This window comes from Mytilus trossulus, chromosome 10 (assembly GCF_036588685.1).
Source record: "Mytilus trossulus isolate FHL-02 chromosome 10, PNRI_Mtr1.1.1.hap1, whole genome shotgun sequence".
Lineage (NCBI taxonomy): Eukaryota > Metazoa > Mollusca > Bivalvia > Mytilida > Mytilidae > Mytilus > Mytilus trossulus.
Genome location: NC_086382.1, coordinates 26,936,398 through 26,954,665, shown reverse-complemented (window position 1 = coordinate 26,954,665; position 18,268 = coordinate 26,936,398). Strand labels below are relative to the sequence as shown.

General features: G+C 30.3%; 2 protein-coding genes across 7 annotated transcripts in view; one reads left to right on the top strand and one right to left on the bottom strand.

Annotated features, from left to right (window-relative positions):
- LOC134687122 (tumor necrosis factor alpha-induced protein 3-like) overlaps nucleotides 1-18,268 on the top strand; it is a 33,498-nt gene that overhangs the window by 5,375 nt on the left and 9,855 nt on the right. For 2 of the 4 annotated variants that reach the window (XM_063547128.1, XM_063547125.1), the window contains exon 1: nucleotides 17,462-17,603. The exons of the other annotated variants lie outside the window; for them this stretch is intronic. The gene's annotated coding sequence lies outside the window, so the exon portion shown is untranslated. Of the gene's footprint in view, nucleotides 1-17,461; nucleotides 17,604-18,268 lie in introns of those variants that run through there. 4 annotated transcript variants of the gene reach the window in all.
- Nucleotides 1,702-17,472, bottom strand: LOC134687124 (fatty-acid amide hydrolase 2-like). 3 transcript variants are annotated; one of them, XM_063547129.1, is made up of 8 exons: nucleotides 17,361-17,472; nucleotides 10,072-10,275; nucleotides 7,905-8,124; nucleotides 6,897-7,106; nucleotides 6,074-6,193; nucleotides 4,914-5,068; nucleotides 4,324-4,422; nucleotides 1,702-3,651 (listed from the first exon to the last, which is right to left on the bottom strand). In XM_063547129.1, exons 2-8 carry the CDS (start codon nucleotides 10,249-10,251, stop codon nucleotides 3,064-3,066), a joined length of 1,572 nt encoding a protein of 523 aa, XP_063403199.1. In that variant the 5' UTR covers nucleotides 10,252-10,275; nucleotides 17,361-17,472; the 3' UTR covers nucleotides 1,702-3,063. The 3 variants fall into 3 exon arrangements, with proteins under 3 accessions (XP_063403199.1, XP_063403202.1, XP_063403200.1); XM_063547132.1 differs by lacking the exon at nucleotides 17,361-17,472 and adding an exon at nucleotides 10,820-10,961; XM_063547130.1 differs by lacking the exon at nucleotides 17,361-17,472 and adding an exon at nucleotides 10,664-10,776.

The window sequence follows — 18,268 nt, the reverse complement described above, 5'->3', positions numbered from 1 at the left end:
GACCATACATGTTATTGTTAATGGGTTAAATTTAAACAAACATTTATCACAATCTTTATTTTTATTTTTATATATTGTTATTATTACAATTAGATGGATAAAATGAACAAATGAACACTTGAAATTAAATATTTGTTTAATTGTATATCTGAATTCTATTTGGTACTCTCTCACAAGGTGACACTTGCTTCCACAAGTAATGTAATATTTTTTACATTTACATGTTTGCAGTTCATTCATGTTCCTTTGCATTTGTAGTTTTTGTAAAGTTTCTAATATGCTAAACAATTGTCCTCCCACAATATGTTAACTTCCGATATTGTCAATTTCAATGATCATCATTCAAATAATGTATTACTGATCAACATGCTAAAAACAAGATGTTAACTGATTTAATTAGCGTGATTTTTTTAAATACATGTATTAAAAAATAAAAGTTTTTATTTCCATTACAATTGAACTTTTCCATATTAACTTGAGAGTTAGGTTATTTAATCTGTTACATACATTTGTAACTTAGAAACTTAAGCAACTTCTTAATGATATTAATCAGAAAATACTCATACGTTCTGGAACAGTTATAAGTGTTATGAGTAAGTTTCCTCATATTTTTTTAGGCAAACTAAGGCTAAAGAACGGAAAACTATTTTGGGATGTTCAGACGTACAGGGTAAAACTATATGCACCCGCCATAAAAAAGACGAAGTTGAAGAGCATATTAAGTCTTCTGTTCTTTAGGGAGCTACCATTTGATTTTTATGGGGAGGGCTAGGATGAAAATTTTTGTCCTGCTTTTTTTTTTAATTGTAATCTCTGTCCTGCCTTTTTATTTTTTACTCTATTTGGTCATGCCTTTTTTTTTACTAGTTTATCCTGAATTTTTTTACCCAAATTGTCATCCTGCCTTTTTTTTTTGCCAAGATGCTCATCCTGCCTTTTTTTTTACTCTAAACTCCTGTCCTGCCTATTTTTTTCAAATTTCATCCTAGCCCCCCCATAAAAATCAAATGGTAGCTCCCTTATTATGTAACTGAAATCATTCTTAGTTATGTAATGCTAATGTTTCTAGTTAATGAAGTGACCTTCAACTATTCATATAAAACAAATGAGTGTGAAGAATTATTCTTTCCGTTCAGGATTTCCATTACAGAAGGTTATTTCTAATGAGGAAGCTGTTTATAACCTTATATTTTAATAACAATGTTGAAGTCATTGAAAATTTGATAGTTGTCATCATTTCTTAGTACGATATTTGAAACTGATGAAATTTTAATGCCTCTGGTGATAAAGGGTGTACATGGTCCCATTCACTGTATTCTCAATCCCAACCTTTTTTGTTATGACATCACATGATTTTGTAATCTACATATCCAATTTGGACCTTAAACTGCTTCCCTTTTCAGAGTACCGTAGCTTAAATTGAAGCTTTTCCTCCTTATTTTTATTTTCCCGTTACATTTTATTGATATTTGTCGATCTTTTTCTTGTCTTTTTGTTTAGTCTTTCATCAGTGATATTTTTGATTGCTGTTCAGTGTTCATTTAAAAAAAAATCCTGATTATATTTATTTTCTGCATCAAGTAATTTTAACAACTATTTCCAAATTTTTAGTATATTAAACTGATATAAGCACTAAGCAGTGATGGTTTTTATTAGGAATTCTGTTCTATATCATAGTTATAGATAAATCTAATACAGGTACAAAGCGGTGATAGTTTTTATTAGGATTTCCCTTTTATCCTCATGTGTACACAGATAAAATAATCAAATGCAAAATAAATATTCATCTGAAAAAAAAACTGAAATTACTGTAATAAATATGGATATATATTATTGCACATAAATAAATTACCAGTATGATATGCTGCCTAAATAATTTGTTCATACACTAAATTTATAGCTACAATATCATGTTATACTGTGTAAAAGTTTCATATTTTGTTGCTAATTTATATTATGCATAAAAAAACTCTAAATTTTGGTTTCCTTCATATGGATCCAAGTAAAATGTTAAATGATACCAGGTAGCATAGATTTAATATACTCATATGGTGATAAAGATAGGGCAACAAATGTATTCATATAACTACTTGCTGTTCGTTGTTTTTGTAAATTTTCATCTTTATCTATGCCTTATTTGATATAGAACAAATTCAAATGACTTTATTTAGTGTTAAAGTGAACTTAAAGCAAAATTAATATTTACAATATCCATCATCTAAAATATTTATGAATATTTGGGCCATTACAAACATTAATGTTTTTTTTCAGCCTTAACAATGCTTTTATTTTTACACCTTGCCTATAATATATTATAGTCTGTTAGTTTGTCTATCTCTAATCAGGTTAAAAAGTAGTTTAAGGCTAGTTTCTATGAATTTTTGGTCAGTTTAACTTGAAAAATGTGACCATATTTATTACACTACATTTGTAATCAGTCAATTAAATAAATAAATAATCAATAATCTAAAAAAAATTACAAGTTTTTGCTCCCTAAGACTTTTACATCACAACAATAGCTTATAAACAGTAAGCTTTAACATGTCAAATGCTGTAGCTAGAATATATTTGTTCCCAAATCAAGATTGTTTCATTATGGTATGGTGCTATTTTTGGATGAGATGAGTACAAGAAAACACCATCATTACCAAGAATACTTTGGATTTCTTCATCTGGTTTGTCAGTCACTACCGGTACAATACAATTGTAGTCAACAACAAAAATTATCAATAAATAAAGAAAATAAAGATAAATGAAAAAAATATTTGATCCCTTATAATTTAAAATCACAACAACAGCTTCTAAACATAAGCTTTTCCATGTCAGCTAATGTACTGTGGATTCATTTATTTTCGTGAGTACCAATTTTTGTGGATTGAGTAAAACTTACATATTTCGTTGATATTTTAATTTATGGTTTTGGCAAAATCTGCATGCAAACCTATAGAAATTTAGTGATACGTTGAATATTTTATTTATTGGTTCACCTTTACCCACAAATCTATGAAAATTGGTATCCAACTTAAAAAATGAATCGACAGTATATTTTTCCCCAAGAGCAAATTATGACCTTGACCCAGGTTCAGTCCATCCTTTGTACTTTTCTAGTTCACAAGCCACAGCAATAGTAAGTCTATCATTATTCATAGTGCTGACCACCTGCATTCCTAAAGGTAAGCCATCTTGACTGAGGCCTAATGGGACTTGTGTGACAGGATATCCTAAAGCATTGAAAATACCAGTATAGGCAAAATTAAATGGATAGAAGATTGGTTCATTATGGTATGGTGCTATTTTTGGATGAGATGGGTACAAGAAAACACCATCATTTCCTAGGATATTTTGAAATTCTTCATCTAGTTTATCACACTTTTGAGCAAACATTTGAATTTGCTGGTCAGACATTCCGTTGAAATTTTCCGCCATTCCTAATCCAATAGCAGGTATAGTGTGGTTTGATTGTCCTACCATCCATTTGGCAAATTCTTTAAATGCATTGACTTTTCCTTTCTTATCAGCCATGTATTCACAGAATGAAGTTCCGCCTCCCGCCAACATTTTGGCGGACCAAATCTGAACACTAAATTTCAGTTCATGTATATCTACTTTCTCTACACTTACACCTACAGTATTCTTCAAATATTCCACTGCCTGTAATAAATCAAGTCAATAATATTAATGTTGAGCCATTTCAATTTATACTAATAATCTTGTGTCAGATATTCTAGTCAAAAACTTTTTGATATTGTCAATATCAACAAGTTTTTGACTAGAATATCTGACACAAGATAATTGACTTTTAGTTTTATAATTTAAACAGTAAAAATATCTAATAAAGTGCTACTGAAGTAGAAGTATTATTTTATGAATTTGTATTTCAGAATAATTTTCCTACATTGCATTCTTTGATCTATGATGTCAAACTCTGAACTTTAATTAATATGGATTAAGTTTTGCAGATGAAGATAAAATTGAGAATGGAAATGGGGAATGTGTCAAAGAGACAACCCGACCACATAAAAAAACAACAGCAGAAGGTCACCAACAGTTCTTCAATGTAATTTGGTTTAAAATATTCACTTTTGTTTTCTTGTTTTAAGAATTATTTTGTTTATGTCATACTGGGACCTTAAATACCTAACTTTACAGTACAGTATAGATTTTGCTGATATTTGCTGACATATGGTGATCTATAGTTTCTTATATCAATGTTCTTTGGGTCTAGTGGATATTTGTTTCATTCAATGGCAATCATACCACATGATCCTATTTTCAAAGATGTTTTTTTTAATATTACTCATTAACAACCAAGTTTAAGCCAACCTTTATCTGAGCATCTTTGAGTTCTTGATCTACATTACTACAGAGCAAGCTCCCTCCATCATCTTCCATATAATAAAACTTCAATTTACGCACATCAACCTAAAATATACCAAATTTAAAGGTCACTATATAGTTTAACTAATGTGAACCATGAGTGGACATTCTCAAAAATGTATTAAGGTCAATACACAAAATAATATTAAAAAATTGTGGACATTCTAAAAATTTACAAAGATCATATGTCACAATATATCATTTAACAAGACTGGACATTCTTAAACACATCCAAGAGGTCATAGGTCTCAAGAAGATATTAACAAGAGTAAACAACCAAAAACTATTTACTTATGTACTAATAGGGGGTCTCATTGGGGGGTCCCAATCCCGGATCCTGCTTACACTATGTACGTAAGCAATTCTCATTTATTTGTCATTTCACGGGTCCCACAAGACCTCATTTCCTGTTTTCACCCCACAATAATTTGACTTTCCCGTATCACGCTTACAAAAAATCGGCAATCCTGCGTCACGCTTAGACCCCAATGAGACCCACTAATAGGTCTTTTTAAGTATTTCTATAAAATTCTTACATGTTGATCCAAGTTAGCTTCAGAAGATTTTGCTCCAGCATAAACTTTAAGTAATGGTAATAAATCTTCAGAATATCTACACATAGGTCCAGTACTTAGTAAATCTGCATCAGAACCATCAGCTATAGGATACTGCCCTTCATTTGGAACTAACCCTGTAATATATGCGTTTAAATACTTTAAAAACTAATCTCGCAAGAATCTGACAATTCTTAAAACAATCAGTAATCTAACCATGATAACTAGATCTCGCTCTTTCCTTAGACTTTAATAGCTAAAGGTACCCCATCTTTCCTGAAGAATAATGGTACTTACATCCATTACTTAGTAAATCTTTGAAAACAGATTTGAAAACAAAAGAAAGTTTCTGGCCTACAATCTCTTTGAAGGGTGACAGTTTTAGATACGATGCAGCCAAAAAAAAATCCTCAAGTCAAAAGAGTTGCTTAGAAGTTTTCTGGAGTTAAGAGAACATAAATAACCTGGTTTTTTTTCCTAGACAATATCTTAAAGTGATATTATGTTCTCTCTCTAATTGACCGAGAAAAAACATTCTCTAGAAAGTAGCATAGGATGTAATAATTATTCCACAAAATAATCAAAGGAAAAAGAAAATGGCGACAATAGTATTTATAAAGCTGCATTGTTGATAACATGAGATGATTAAAACTACATCATATTATTTTCATCTCCTGCAAAACTCTGCAAATATTGTCTAAAATTAGAATTATCTCCCTTCAAGTATATTTACAAATGAATTGGACGTTTCAGAATCTAAAGAATCATGGGTAATTTCATTGTTCGTACCCCAGAATGAAAATAATGTCACATCTTTAGTTAAATTTCCATTGTTTATGATATTTATAACCAATCAGGACGTTTTGGTGTACACTTTTGAAAATATTACCCAAGATGCATTAGATTCTGAAATGTCGACTTATCTCCCTTCTTTGGTTTCGAACGTAACTGATGAGTCTTTTGTACACAAAACAGGTGTCTGGCCCAAATATAAAGTTTCAATCCTGTGGGTATCTATGAAGAGTTAATTCACATCTATTCCTTTCAAAATATATAACAGTAATCTGTTGAACTATTTGGAAAGAGCTAACCTAACAAATTTCATCTTCTATCCACTTACACTACAGAAAATATCCAATTACCTTTTGAAGGTCTGTGTCCAAATATACCATTAAAGAATGATGGCATTCTGATACTTCCTCCAATGTCTGAACCAATTCCCATTACTGATGCTCCTGCAGATATAGCACAACCTTCTCCACCTTAAAAACAATTTTATTAAATATATGTTTTAATGCTTAAACTCAAACATAAATATAAAGTTGTTAATTAGATTCTTAATAACATTTGGAATAAATAGTTGTTTGTCCAAAGCCAAAAAAAAGGCAACATTTCCAATATTTATATGACATTGAATTTTAAATGTATTAACTTCAATTTCTTTATTTTAACTTTGAAATTCATTTAACTCTAAAAATATGCTTATAATTTTTAATTATTCACCCTTTTATACGGACATAAATACATGACGTAAAATATCTCAGCCACGAACATATTTAAAAATTCAAGGACACCAAAATGAGGGGGAGGACAGGGGGGTACCCTTCTCCCTTCTCCCACCCCTCTTCTCCTTTCTCCTACCCCTCTTCTCCTTTCTCCCACCCCTCTTCTCCTTATTTTTTTTTTTTAATTTACCGGAAAAAAGAGATATTTTTTTTTCTTCATATTTTATTTTTTTCTCCAACTTTTTCTCCTTTCTCCCAACCTTCCTCTCCTTTCTCCTACCCTCTTTCTCCCTGTCTCCCTTACCCCTGTCCTCCCCCTCCAAAATCAGTGTTTGATTGCCATGTTTGTATGCAAATCGACAAAAAACTTATCTGTTACACTCTCTGCTACTTTACTTTCATCAAGAAGGAGAATATTGAATCCAAGAAATTCAATTCAAGTACTAATTCGAGTACTAACCTGAACTTCCCCCAACAATTCTGCCAGTATTGTATGCATTTTTTGTCCTCCCATACAATCTGTTAGCAGACTCATACCACATACATAATTCACTAACATTAGTGATGATAAATGGTATAGCACCAGCTTCTTTCAATCTTTTCACAACTTCCGCATCCTCTTCTGCTACTACACCTTTTCTAACTACCAGTCCAGAGGCATGGGGCATACCTATGTAAGATAAATAAAGTATAAAACATCTTGCTCATTATTAAGTTCTATCTTGAATGTTTGTATTAAACTCCAAAACATTTGCATTTTGTATCCATGTATATGATTTGATTTGATTTTTTTAGTGTTTTAACACCACTTTTAAGCACCTCTTTTTGGCGTTTTCATTACGGCCAGATTTTATTTGGTGGAGGAAGCCAGAATCCCCGGAGAAAACCACTGACTTGACCATCCTAGTCAATTAAGATTGGGGTCAAGTGCACCTGCACAAGCAGGGGTCAAACTGACAACCTCAGTGTTGACTTGCTAGTGATTACAGTAGTAACTACAAAATAATGTAACAAGACCACTTGGCCATCAAGACCCCAATATATATGACCTCACGTTATTAAACCTATTTAAAGGAAAGACAGTGTTGTAAACAAAGATAATCTCTAATGCAGCTTGCTGTATGAATTCGATAAAATGTGCTTCTTTTTTTATGTAAATGCTTGTAGTCATTTTCTAAGTATTTGATGATGAAATACTTTCTCATGTTAAGATTTCTTCATCTTATTTAATTTACTGTGTATTTGTTGTTTATTAATTTTCAGATGTCTGTTTCGATGCCAATATATATCTAACTGTCCTTAGTCATTGATCTTGAAAAAGCCCAATAATTGTCTGTTGGGTTTTTTCCTTTATATTTCCTGTATTTCTTCAGGCAAAGAATTATAGAATATGAAACGGACTGTACTATTCATTTATTGATAATTTTGTAGTATTCTGTGCCGATTCTGTAACATTATTTTTGTTTACCTTTGACCCCGAAAGCTTCCTTAGCAGACAATGGAACCCCAAGAAATGGTGCATTCACAGCAGAATATTTTCCGTGACGCTCCTTTTTATCCAAAATATCATCCACTTTTTGTGCATCCTTCAAAGCTTCATTGTATCTTTCCCCTATGATAGCATTGACCATAGGATTAATTTCTTTCGCTCTTTCAATGTAAGCTTCCATCACTTCTACTGCTTTCACCTGAAATATTAAACACTTTTCAGTAATGTATGAAAAAGATGGAGCTTGCTGAAAATCATTACATGGATTCTTACAGTACATTTTTAGGTCCAGGATTTAAATAGAAAAAAAAGAAATAAATATTTTGCCTTTTCCATTGAAACATTCACATTTTGTAAAAAAAAAAAATTAAATTAATTTCTTTTTTTAAATGAGAAGTGATGAAAAAAACAGAATAACAAGAAGTTAGCAAAATATTTTTTGATTTCTTATATATGTATATTATGTAAGGAAGTGATTGTAAAGGGTAAAATAATATTTGTTGATTAATGCTTTTTTTTCTATATTTCGGAATTTTCAAAGAGCACTTATTAGTCATGAACAGTTCAGTATAACTTAAGATCAGTGTTTGTCGTAAAAATAATTAAGAAAAGAGCATCTGGAATTTGTACAATTACTGAAATCTGCTATTGGTAAATATCTTTGAGTGACATTTGGTTCATCATGTTTTTGCAAATCTACAAGGGGAAAAAGCTGATGTCTTTTTGGTTATTTTTGTCATCGGTTTGCTGTTAAATTAGAAATAGCCCTTAAAGAATACTTCTTCTAAACATTTAATGTGCAAACAAGAAATCAATTAGATCACACTCTTTATTTAATTTCTAAAAATAATTTTTGTTATCATAAATGGTTTTTCACCAGGAATGAATAATATTATCTAATGTTATCAAACTAGATTTTTAATATATCAATGAATGGGTCTTTGGGACTGTGTTTCAAATTTTATCAAAATTGTAAATACAATTTAGGATTTAAAGTTAAAGATTTGTTTCAATTTTGTTCACATACAAACAGTAATTATAAAAGGTCCTCCTTAAATGGTCATAGATTTAAAGAAAGCCAAATATTATTGAAAATCTATAAAGTTATATCCCATTTTTTCAAATTATGATGTGATATATATATGACATATATATCTGGAAAACACACACAACAAATATGGAAATAAGTATTTTTGAAAAGAAAACTATGATCGTTAATCATGTGACTATATCATACTTGAAAATCAATTCAAAAGCCTGTTATATTCTATAAAATACATCTTTAGGAAAAGTTGTACTAGTATATAAAAGCCTTGATCTTGACCTAAAAGTGTTTCTAAAATTAAGATAAAATCAGTAAATATATCCTTTTTCCAGGAAGATATTTTATTTTGTCTTTACTAGAAATGTTATTTGTTGATAACAAGTAAGTTGCCAATTTTAATTTTTACAGAAAAGAAAATTAAGGGTGTAAGAATTCATGACAATTGAACTAATTTGACCTTCAGACAGTTTTTAAATAGGTATAAATTTTTGGTTTGGTGATTTTTATATGCGGTTATATAAAAAACAAGAATGTGTTCATAGAACACGGATGTCCATCTTGCACTGTCATTTTCTATGTTAAGTGGACCGTGAAATTGAGATCAGAACCCTAATTTGGCATTAAAATTAGAAAGATCATATCATAGGAAACATGTGTACTGAGTTTCAAGTTGATTGGACTTCAACTTCATCATTATTCAAAAACCTTGACCAAAACCTTTAACCTGAATCAGAACAGACTGACAGATAAACTGAAGAAAGAACGGACAGACGGACAAATGGACAGATGCACAGACCAAAAAAACATTGGAGCATAAAAAACATATCAAAATGAATGCAGTTTGTTTATTGAAGCAGTGGGTCTCATTGAGGTAAAAGCGTGATGTGGGATTATCGATTTTTTGTAAGCATGATACATGAAAGTCAAATTATTGTGCGGTGAAAATGGGAAATGATGTCTAGCTGGACACGGGAAATTACAAAAGAAATTAGAATTGCTTACATATAAAGTGTAAGCTGGATACAAGAATCTGACAGAACAGTCAGTGGGATCCGGGATCGAAACCCCCAAATGAGACCCTTGAAGTAGATCATATCTTACCTCTTTATTTCTAATCATCTTAGCCAGTCGTGTAGCACTGTGCAAACATAGATGTTGTTTTATCTTTGGAACCTTTTCTGAATCGCCATAGATAAAGTTGAAGATAACCTTCAGCAATGGTTTCAGTACCAGCCCAATCAAAAACAGGAAAACTCTTATTACCTTCTCAAGCAAATGCATTTTGGGTTGTCTTGTTCTCTTAGTCTGTGTAAGATAAAATTTAACAATTGTTTACCATAGAATTTCAAAAGGAAAAAATTATTTCCACGTCAACTTATTATGTCATGAGTATAATTGTCTATTTTATTTTAATGATCTGATGCAAGTCCTTTTTTCATATTTCCAATTTTAAATACTCATTTATTGACAACTGTTTGTCATATGATTTTTACAAAGAATGGGTCGAAGTCTATATTCTTTGGACTGATAAAATAGACAAACCTTATCTGAGTAATTTGTATAAAGGTCATTTAATTTGTATATCATTCCACTATAAATAAAATACACGACTATTTATTTTTGAATATTACAATATTGATTATATAAGTAAAAACTTAAAATATAAATACATTGTAATGTTAATAATAGTTACCTGAATTGATATAAGTTTAAATTTTCACTAAATTAATAAGACTTGCTAGTCATGGTTGCGATTGAACTTAGACCATTAAGCCATAAGCGTAACAGGAAATTTTTACAAACAGTAAATTTGCTTAAGTGACTTTTCATTTAATCTATAAATACTAACCTATTTGTCAGCACTTTTATTTGACTACAAAATAAATCCTTCTTTAAAATTCCTTGTTAGGAAACCCTCATTTCAGCATTTAAAAAAAATAAAATTCAATATTTTTTGTATGTGAAAAACACTTACTAAAGGTAGGTTTGCTTCAATAATAAAATAAAATTTTCTATTAGTATAATACGATTCTGTAGCTTCCTTAAAGGAAACCACAGTCGTCGTAAATAATTTTTACAAGCCAACACAACTACATGTACAAATCGCTTAGTATGAGTTTAGAGAGAAATTGTATACCTGGCTTTCTGTTCAGTCAATAATTTCTAGAACTAAAAGGGAAGTTAAACTAGATTTAATTTTGTATTGTGAGAGACAAGAAAAGCAAAGATTGAGAACATTTGTTATAAATCATAGACCAAAAAAAATAATTCTAAAAGATTGTAAAAATTCCTTTAGTAAAGCCCAATTGAAGGACAGACTGGTCTCTGGAGGGGTAACAACTCAAATGTGACAGAAAACTAAAACCTTTTATGCACTGTAAATGTGCTAGTTTGGAGGACAAAATCCTTTCATGTTATAAAAGATGGCTTTAAACAGTCATTGACAATGTTTGTGAAGTTTTTATCAGTAGAGTTTTATCTATGAAATCCTGACAGAATCTAAGCTCACCGAAGTATCATGTCCTCCTTTAAAACTGCAAATGTGTTTTTTTTATCAAAAATATTTTATTTTAAAAGTTGCATTATATAGAGAGCACACATACAACACCTCAAAACATAAATTTCATTTGTACTTCACTCAAAACAGGATAGATTCAATACATGTACTTGGCAAAACCTCACATTCTACATGCTTTCTATATATGTGTACATTTAAATACAACTACAGTAATATAAAAATGTATAGACATTAAATATATGCATGAATTTTGAAACTAAAATACCAAGAAAATATACAACAGCTTCACAGAAGATTCATGCTCCTTTAAAAATTGTAACTTATTTTATTTTACTCATGATTTCATTTGAAATAGTTTAAAAGTTGTCTAGACATTAAATATATGCATGAATTTAAAACACAATAGTCTCTTTTGAACAAAATTAAAGGTTCCTCAAATTTCCAAATGAAAACTTGCATGCTTTTTAGAAATTTTGTATGTCATTGGAAAGAAAGAGTTGAAAACAACAGCAAGATAAACAAGAGGCTCTCAAGAGCCTGAATCGCTCACCTTAATTTTTTTGGTTAAATCTCTCATTAATGATTATTTTGGCTTTTCAATTTATTTAAATGTTCTTTGAATCGTCCTATTTTCTTCAAAAGCAAAAAAAAAAAAAACCATTTTCTCCTATGTTCTATTTTAGCCATATGTTTCTTGACATACAAGGAAATAAAATATAAAATTTATACTAGATACTCTGAAACTCATTTAGCCTAAGTTTGGCTGAAATTGATACAGCAGTTTCAAAGGAGAAGATTTTTTAAAGTAAGTCAACATGATGAACAAATTGTGAAAAAAGTCTTTAAAGGGCAATAACTCCTAAAGGGGTCAATTGACAATTTTGGTCAAATTGACTTATTTGTAGATCTTACTTTGCTTAACATTTTTGCTTTTTAACAGTTTATCTGTATCTCTCCTTAAGGGGTCAATTGACAATTTTGGTCAAATTGACTTATTTGTAGATCTTACTTTGCTTAACATTTTGCTTTTAACAGTTTATCTGTATCTATAATAATATTTAAGATAATAACCAAAAACTGCAAAATTTCTTTAAAATCATCAATTCAGGGGCATTATACCTGAAAAACCACTTACCCAATTCCGCTGAAAATTTCAGGACAGGTAGACCTTGACCTAATAAATACTTTAACCTCTAGTCTTATTTGCTCTAAATGCTGGAGTTTTTGAGATATAAGCCAAAAACTGCATTTTACCCTGTGTTCTATTTTTAGCCATGAAGGCCATGTTTTTTGACAAAATAGAAAATAAATCACAACCTTTATTTTATACACCCTACTGATCATTCAGTTGAAGTTTGGTTGAATTTGGTTGAGTAGTTTTAGAGGAGAAGATTTTTTAAAGTTAGCAAATATGATGAACAAATTGTGAAAAATTGTCATTAAAGGACAATAACCCCTTAAGGGGTCAATTGACAATTTTGGTCATATTAACTTATTTGTAGATCTTACTTTGCTGATCATTTTTGCTGTTTACAGTTTATCTTTATCTATAATAATATTCAAGATAATGACCAAAAACTGCAAAATTTCCTTAAAATTACTAATTAAGTGGCAGCAACCAAACAACTGCAAAATTTCCTTAAAATTACCAATTAAGAGGCAGCAACCCAACAATGGGTAGTTTGATTCATCTGAAAATTTCAGGGCTGATAGATCTTGACCTAATGAACATTTTTACCCCATGTCAGATTTGCTCTAAATGCTTTCGTTTTTGAGATATAAGCCAAAATCTGCATTTGACCCCTATGTTCTATTTTTAGCAATGGCCACCATGTTTGTTGATAGATCAAAACTTCGGATACAATTTATAAACTAGATACCCTAAGGAACATTCAGTTTAAGTTTGGAAGTATTTGGCCTAGTAGTTTCAGAGAAGATTCTTGAAATAGTTTACGACGACAGACGATGGACGCCAAGTGATGGCATAAGCTCACTTGGCCCTTCGGGCCAGGTGAGCTAAAAAGGAGATCATTAATATGTGTTTTTGAAAGTTTTCCTTCAATGTTTGTTATAACTGATATTGGTTTTGAGGGATTTTTAAAGTTTATTACAAAAATGCTCCCATCAAATACTTAGTCATAAATATGCAGGGCCTTACACAGAATAACATATATATATGTGAGTCTATAGAAAACAACAAACCAGAAAATTCAATAGGTATTGGAAGATCTAAAATGATACTGCACAAACAGGAAATATTTTATAAAGGTCTTTAAGATTTGTGCAACAATACTTAAAAAGATAATAATACACAAACAAAGTGAATCAAATGACCCTTACAAGTGCGGAAATAATATTCAATTTTTTTCTCAATTTGCAAAACATGTAATACAATAGAAGTTCTTTGTTTTAAAAATATGTTGCTCATACAAGTATAGTACTTGTTTATAAAGTGTTGCAGTGGAGTTTAACAAAATCAGTTCAGTAACCAATAATTGTAATATGGTGTAAATTTCATTCTTTGTTCATGCATGCTTATTCTTGAAGATGGATAACTTTTTCGTTAATTTCATTCTATGTTCATGCATGCTTATTTTTGAAGATGGATAACTTTTTTATAGTAATTTATATGTTAATTTATTACAAAGCTGATGTCTGAGTCAAGCCATTGAAAGTTTGTTGTGCCCGCCCAAGGCTTAATAAAGGGTTGAATATTTGAATTCATGACAATTATGATTAATCTGCCCACGTTATTTAATTTTTTTTATGGTGGGAGCACTTCCTTTCAAACAAGTAGTTAGAATGAGCCTCTTGAATAGGTCACTATTTTAAGTTTCGTGATAAATGAAAAATTCTACAAATTGTAATGAATTATATGACAAGGTTGCTGGTTGAATCATAGAATCTGATTAATATCAAAAGTAGGTATTTTTTACAAAGGCCACTAAAACCATAGCCTTAAATGCATCAGACCTTTCAAATTGTTTTATCTCTCCATGCAGTGGGTATATTTTTTTCAAATAAAAGGGTACATACATTTGCTTTTCAAAATATATGAAAGGGCAGAGTACTGGACTTTTCAGTTGCTCGCCACTACTATAAGATGATTGGAGAGACCACCAAGCTTTATTAGCCTATCTCAAGCCAGAAGCCTGTAGTTATAAATCACAACTGTTTTTCATTGGTATCTGTCTTTTAAAGTTGTTTTTTATCCTGTGTTATTTCTTAAATGGGGCACTCAGTTTTTTTTTCTATAGTATTGTTAAACATTTTGTTATCCATCTGAGCCTTTTATAGCTTAGTTTAACAATTAAACGATATGGGTTATCTTATATCATTGACATTCAATTGCTAACATCCTAGTCTTGTGGTTTTTTAAGTGTCATATTGACAATCATGACATATCTTTATTTTAATGATACGAATCAATTTAAAGTACTACACTGTCACTGACTATGTGACAGTAACTGTAAGAACCAGGATTTGCTAAGGTTAATTTTTTAAAACAAGTGATCAAATAATACGGGTAAACAACATCCTTTCAGTTGTTTGTTGATCTGTATACTAGAACGGCCACTGTCACGGTCACAAGTTAACTAACAAACATCGCACAAAATCTCTTAGTCTTTCATGAATTGTTCCAGAAAAAAGTAATTAAGTCTATCAAGAATATTATACAAATCCTTGATTCTATATTAAAAAAATAATCTTCAAGCATGACCAAAAAAAAATGTGGAAAAATAAATATTTGAGTGAATTTTCAAAGTCCAAGGACCATAACTCTGCATAAAATTGTCAGACTGGAACAAAATTCGGAATTGATCTGTAACTTGCCATGATAAAACAATATACCAAATATCAATTTAAAACTTCAAGCAAAAAGAAAATTTGTGGAAACTGATTTGCAGGACTGATGGATGGACAGACGAAATATGGACTAAGTGCAAACCTAAAGTCCCCTTCCACTTTGTTGGTAGGGGACTAATAATCATGTGCACTTTATATTCACTAACACAACTACATTTACAGTCAAAAGAATAGTACAAAACTAAGGTATTGACAGAAATAAATGAATACAAATTTCACATCATGAAATTATTTGACATTTTATTCCCATAATAAAAATAATTAATTTAATCTTTAATATTATAGTTTTTACAATTTCGAACACAAACAAATGTGCAAGAAGCTTCTTTGAGTGTTTAAAGTAATGGTAAAATTAGTCAGTGAATTGACGTCTTCTTGTACTTCCCAATAATGAATGTTTATAATTAAAAAAATTTCTGAGGTGTCAAGCAACACAGCTAGTCTTCTACAATTAAAACAGTCTCCAATATACCATTAAAAATATGTCGATCAATAAATTTCTGCAGCAATCCCTAAAGTGTTGTTGTTATAAGACTCTCTACATTTTATGTTTTTTATCATAACGAACCTGCATACCCTCCATTCCCTCGGGTATCCACTTTATGGACTCTACTGTACTACAGACTCACCAGGCATTGGTTCACTTTCGTTTGTAATTGATATTAAAAATATATATACATTGTAACATTCACTTCTTTGTACTATGAACAATAAAGTTATTTATTTTCTAGAAATTATTTCCATTCTCCATTTAAACAGTATACCTTACAACAAAATTGATTTAATATTTGAATTCTATCATGGATCAAATTTATTCGTATATTGTATGTTCACTTGTTCTTTTGATTGGGATCCTGCTAACATATTTAACCAGCCACATTCTCTATGTATGTGACTGTCCCCAGTCAGGAGCCTGTAATTCAGTGGTTGGAGTTTGTTTTAATATGTGTTACATAAAGTCATATTTGTTTTTCGTTCATTATTTCATAGCAAGCTATATAGGGCCCCAAAAATGACTAAGTGTATTAAAAACCATTTAAACGGGACCACCAATGGACTTAATAATCTATATAAAAAAAACGTACTATATTATTTATCTTTTTATTTGAGAATAACTTTATTTTTTCAATCAGTTTGAAAATAAAACAGTTCTTGATGTAGCAATACAAATATAACTTACTTATGGAAAGGATTTATATTTAAATAGATTATTATATTAAGTACTATGAGAAATCTGTTGACAATGGTAGCTAGATCAGAAACAAATTAACAATATCATTCATAATAAACGTATTTACGCTTTTGGTATTTAGATGTATTTTGCCTCCGAATGACCTTATATCACCTCCGAATAACGTTTTGACGTCAAGCAACAATTACTTTTTAGTTGTGACGTCAAATATTTTGAATTATGAAGTCAAAGTTTACGGGATACTGTGTGATGTTATGTAATGGCGGACAAATTTACATACAAGTGTAAATACGTCTATGCCATAGTATATATATAATTTTGTAGAAAATTAAGCTAGAATAAACTTTTTCATAAGTAGGTCAAGTTGGTTAACACTGGGAACAGTATATCTAACAATAGGCAATATATATGTTCCTGGTTAACAAGAGTAGGAGATTGTCAATGGAATTGCTCAACAAGCCAATTCATGTCTGGTTCTTTTTTTCAAGATCAATATATGTCATATATTATATATCTCCAAAATATGTGTATTGAATTGAAAAACATAATGTTAAGTTAAAGATTGTCATATAATTGGTAAACTCAATTTTTTCTTTAATCAAATTGTTACTATATATATATTTTGGTTACATGAATTCAAGTGATGAATTCAGATCCCTCCCTCAGTTACTGGAAAACGAAAGTAGCATTACCTCCCCTTTTTCGGATGACTTATGATAATTTTTCATTTTTTTTTTGTAATGTTTCGAAGTTTCTGTTGTACTCAAAATTTTGTATGGTGATCTCTGTAAAACCATTAATGAGCTCACGTACACTTTTGTTGTTTGAGTGTCCTTCTAAATCTTAAAAGATGTACTTTCTGTTTGCGCCAAGTCGTCCTAGTTTTAAATTCAATATACTCGGAACTCCTCCAGAATTATATGCTTCACTACCGAATAATCGCAAGAGGTTGTGGGAATTTTAGGGAATTTCCATTTGAAAAGTCCCCCTATTTATCGTTACATACAATCCAGAAACAGAAACTCTTCAAGAATTCCCTGCTTATTAGCAGAAAAGGTACAGTGAGAGTTTGGAATATATAAAACGGTTTTCAGTTGATTCTTTTTTATAAAATTTCAACGGCATACCAGTTTAAATTTAAAGTACGAGTATTATCTATAAAATTTCAATTTGATGTCAATATGGGTGGTAACAATTTCAACTTAAGGAAGTGCTGATTTTATTTCAAAAATCTTATTATAACGCTGGATAGTTCCTAGTAAAATTGTTAAATGTCATACATGTGGAGCACTTCACTCCTTTGTCAATGTTTGATCTGATTTAATTCTATTATTGTTTCAATGCATAATTTTATATCTAAGACACTTATCTTCAAGGACACAAAGGGTATTATCTACCTTCTTCTTCTGTTGAACTGTGAAAGGTATCTAATGTTGAAATACCATGATGTGATCACCCTGGAATTACTCTTTTCATAATCTTTTTTTAATCTCTTCAATAGAAATCCTGAGATAGAAATACTCTTGGATCCAAATTACACAGATTTCATATACGATCATATACTGGTAGTTTGGTATATAATTACTGTATTATTGTATATTGAGTTTCTCTTAATCTGAGAGTTGATAATGGTAATTCTCCACTCTCAACAATTATCTTTTAAATTTTATAACCCTTTGCAAGCCTCTGTCTCAAACACTTTAATATTATATATCATATCA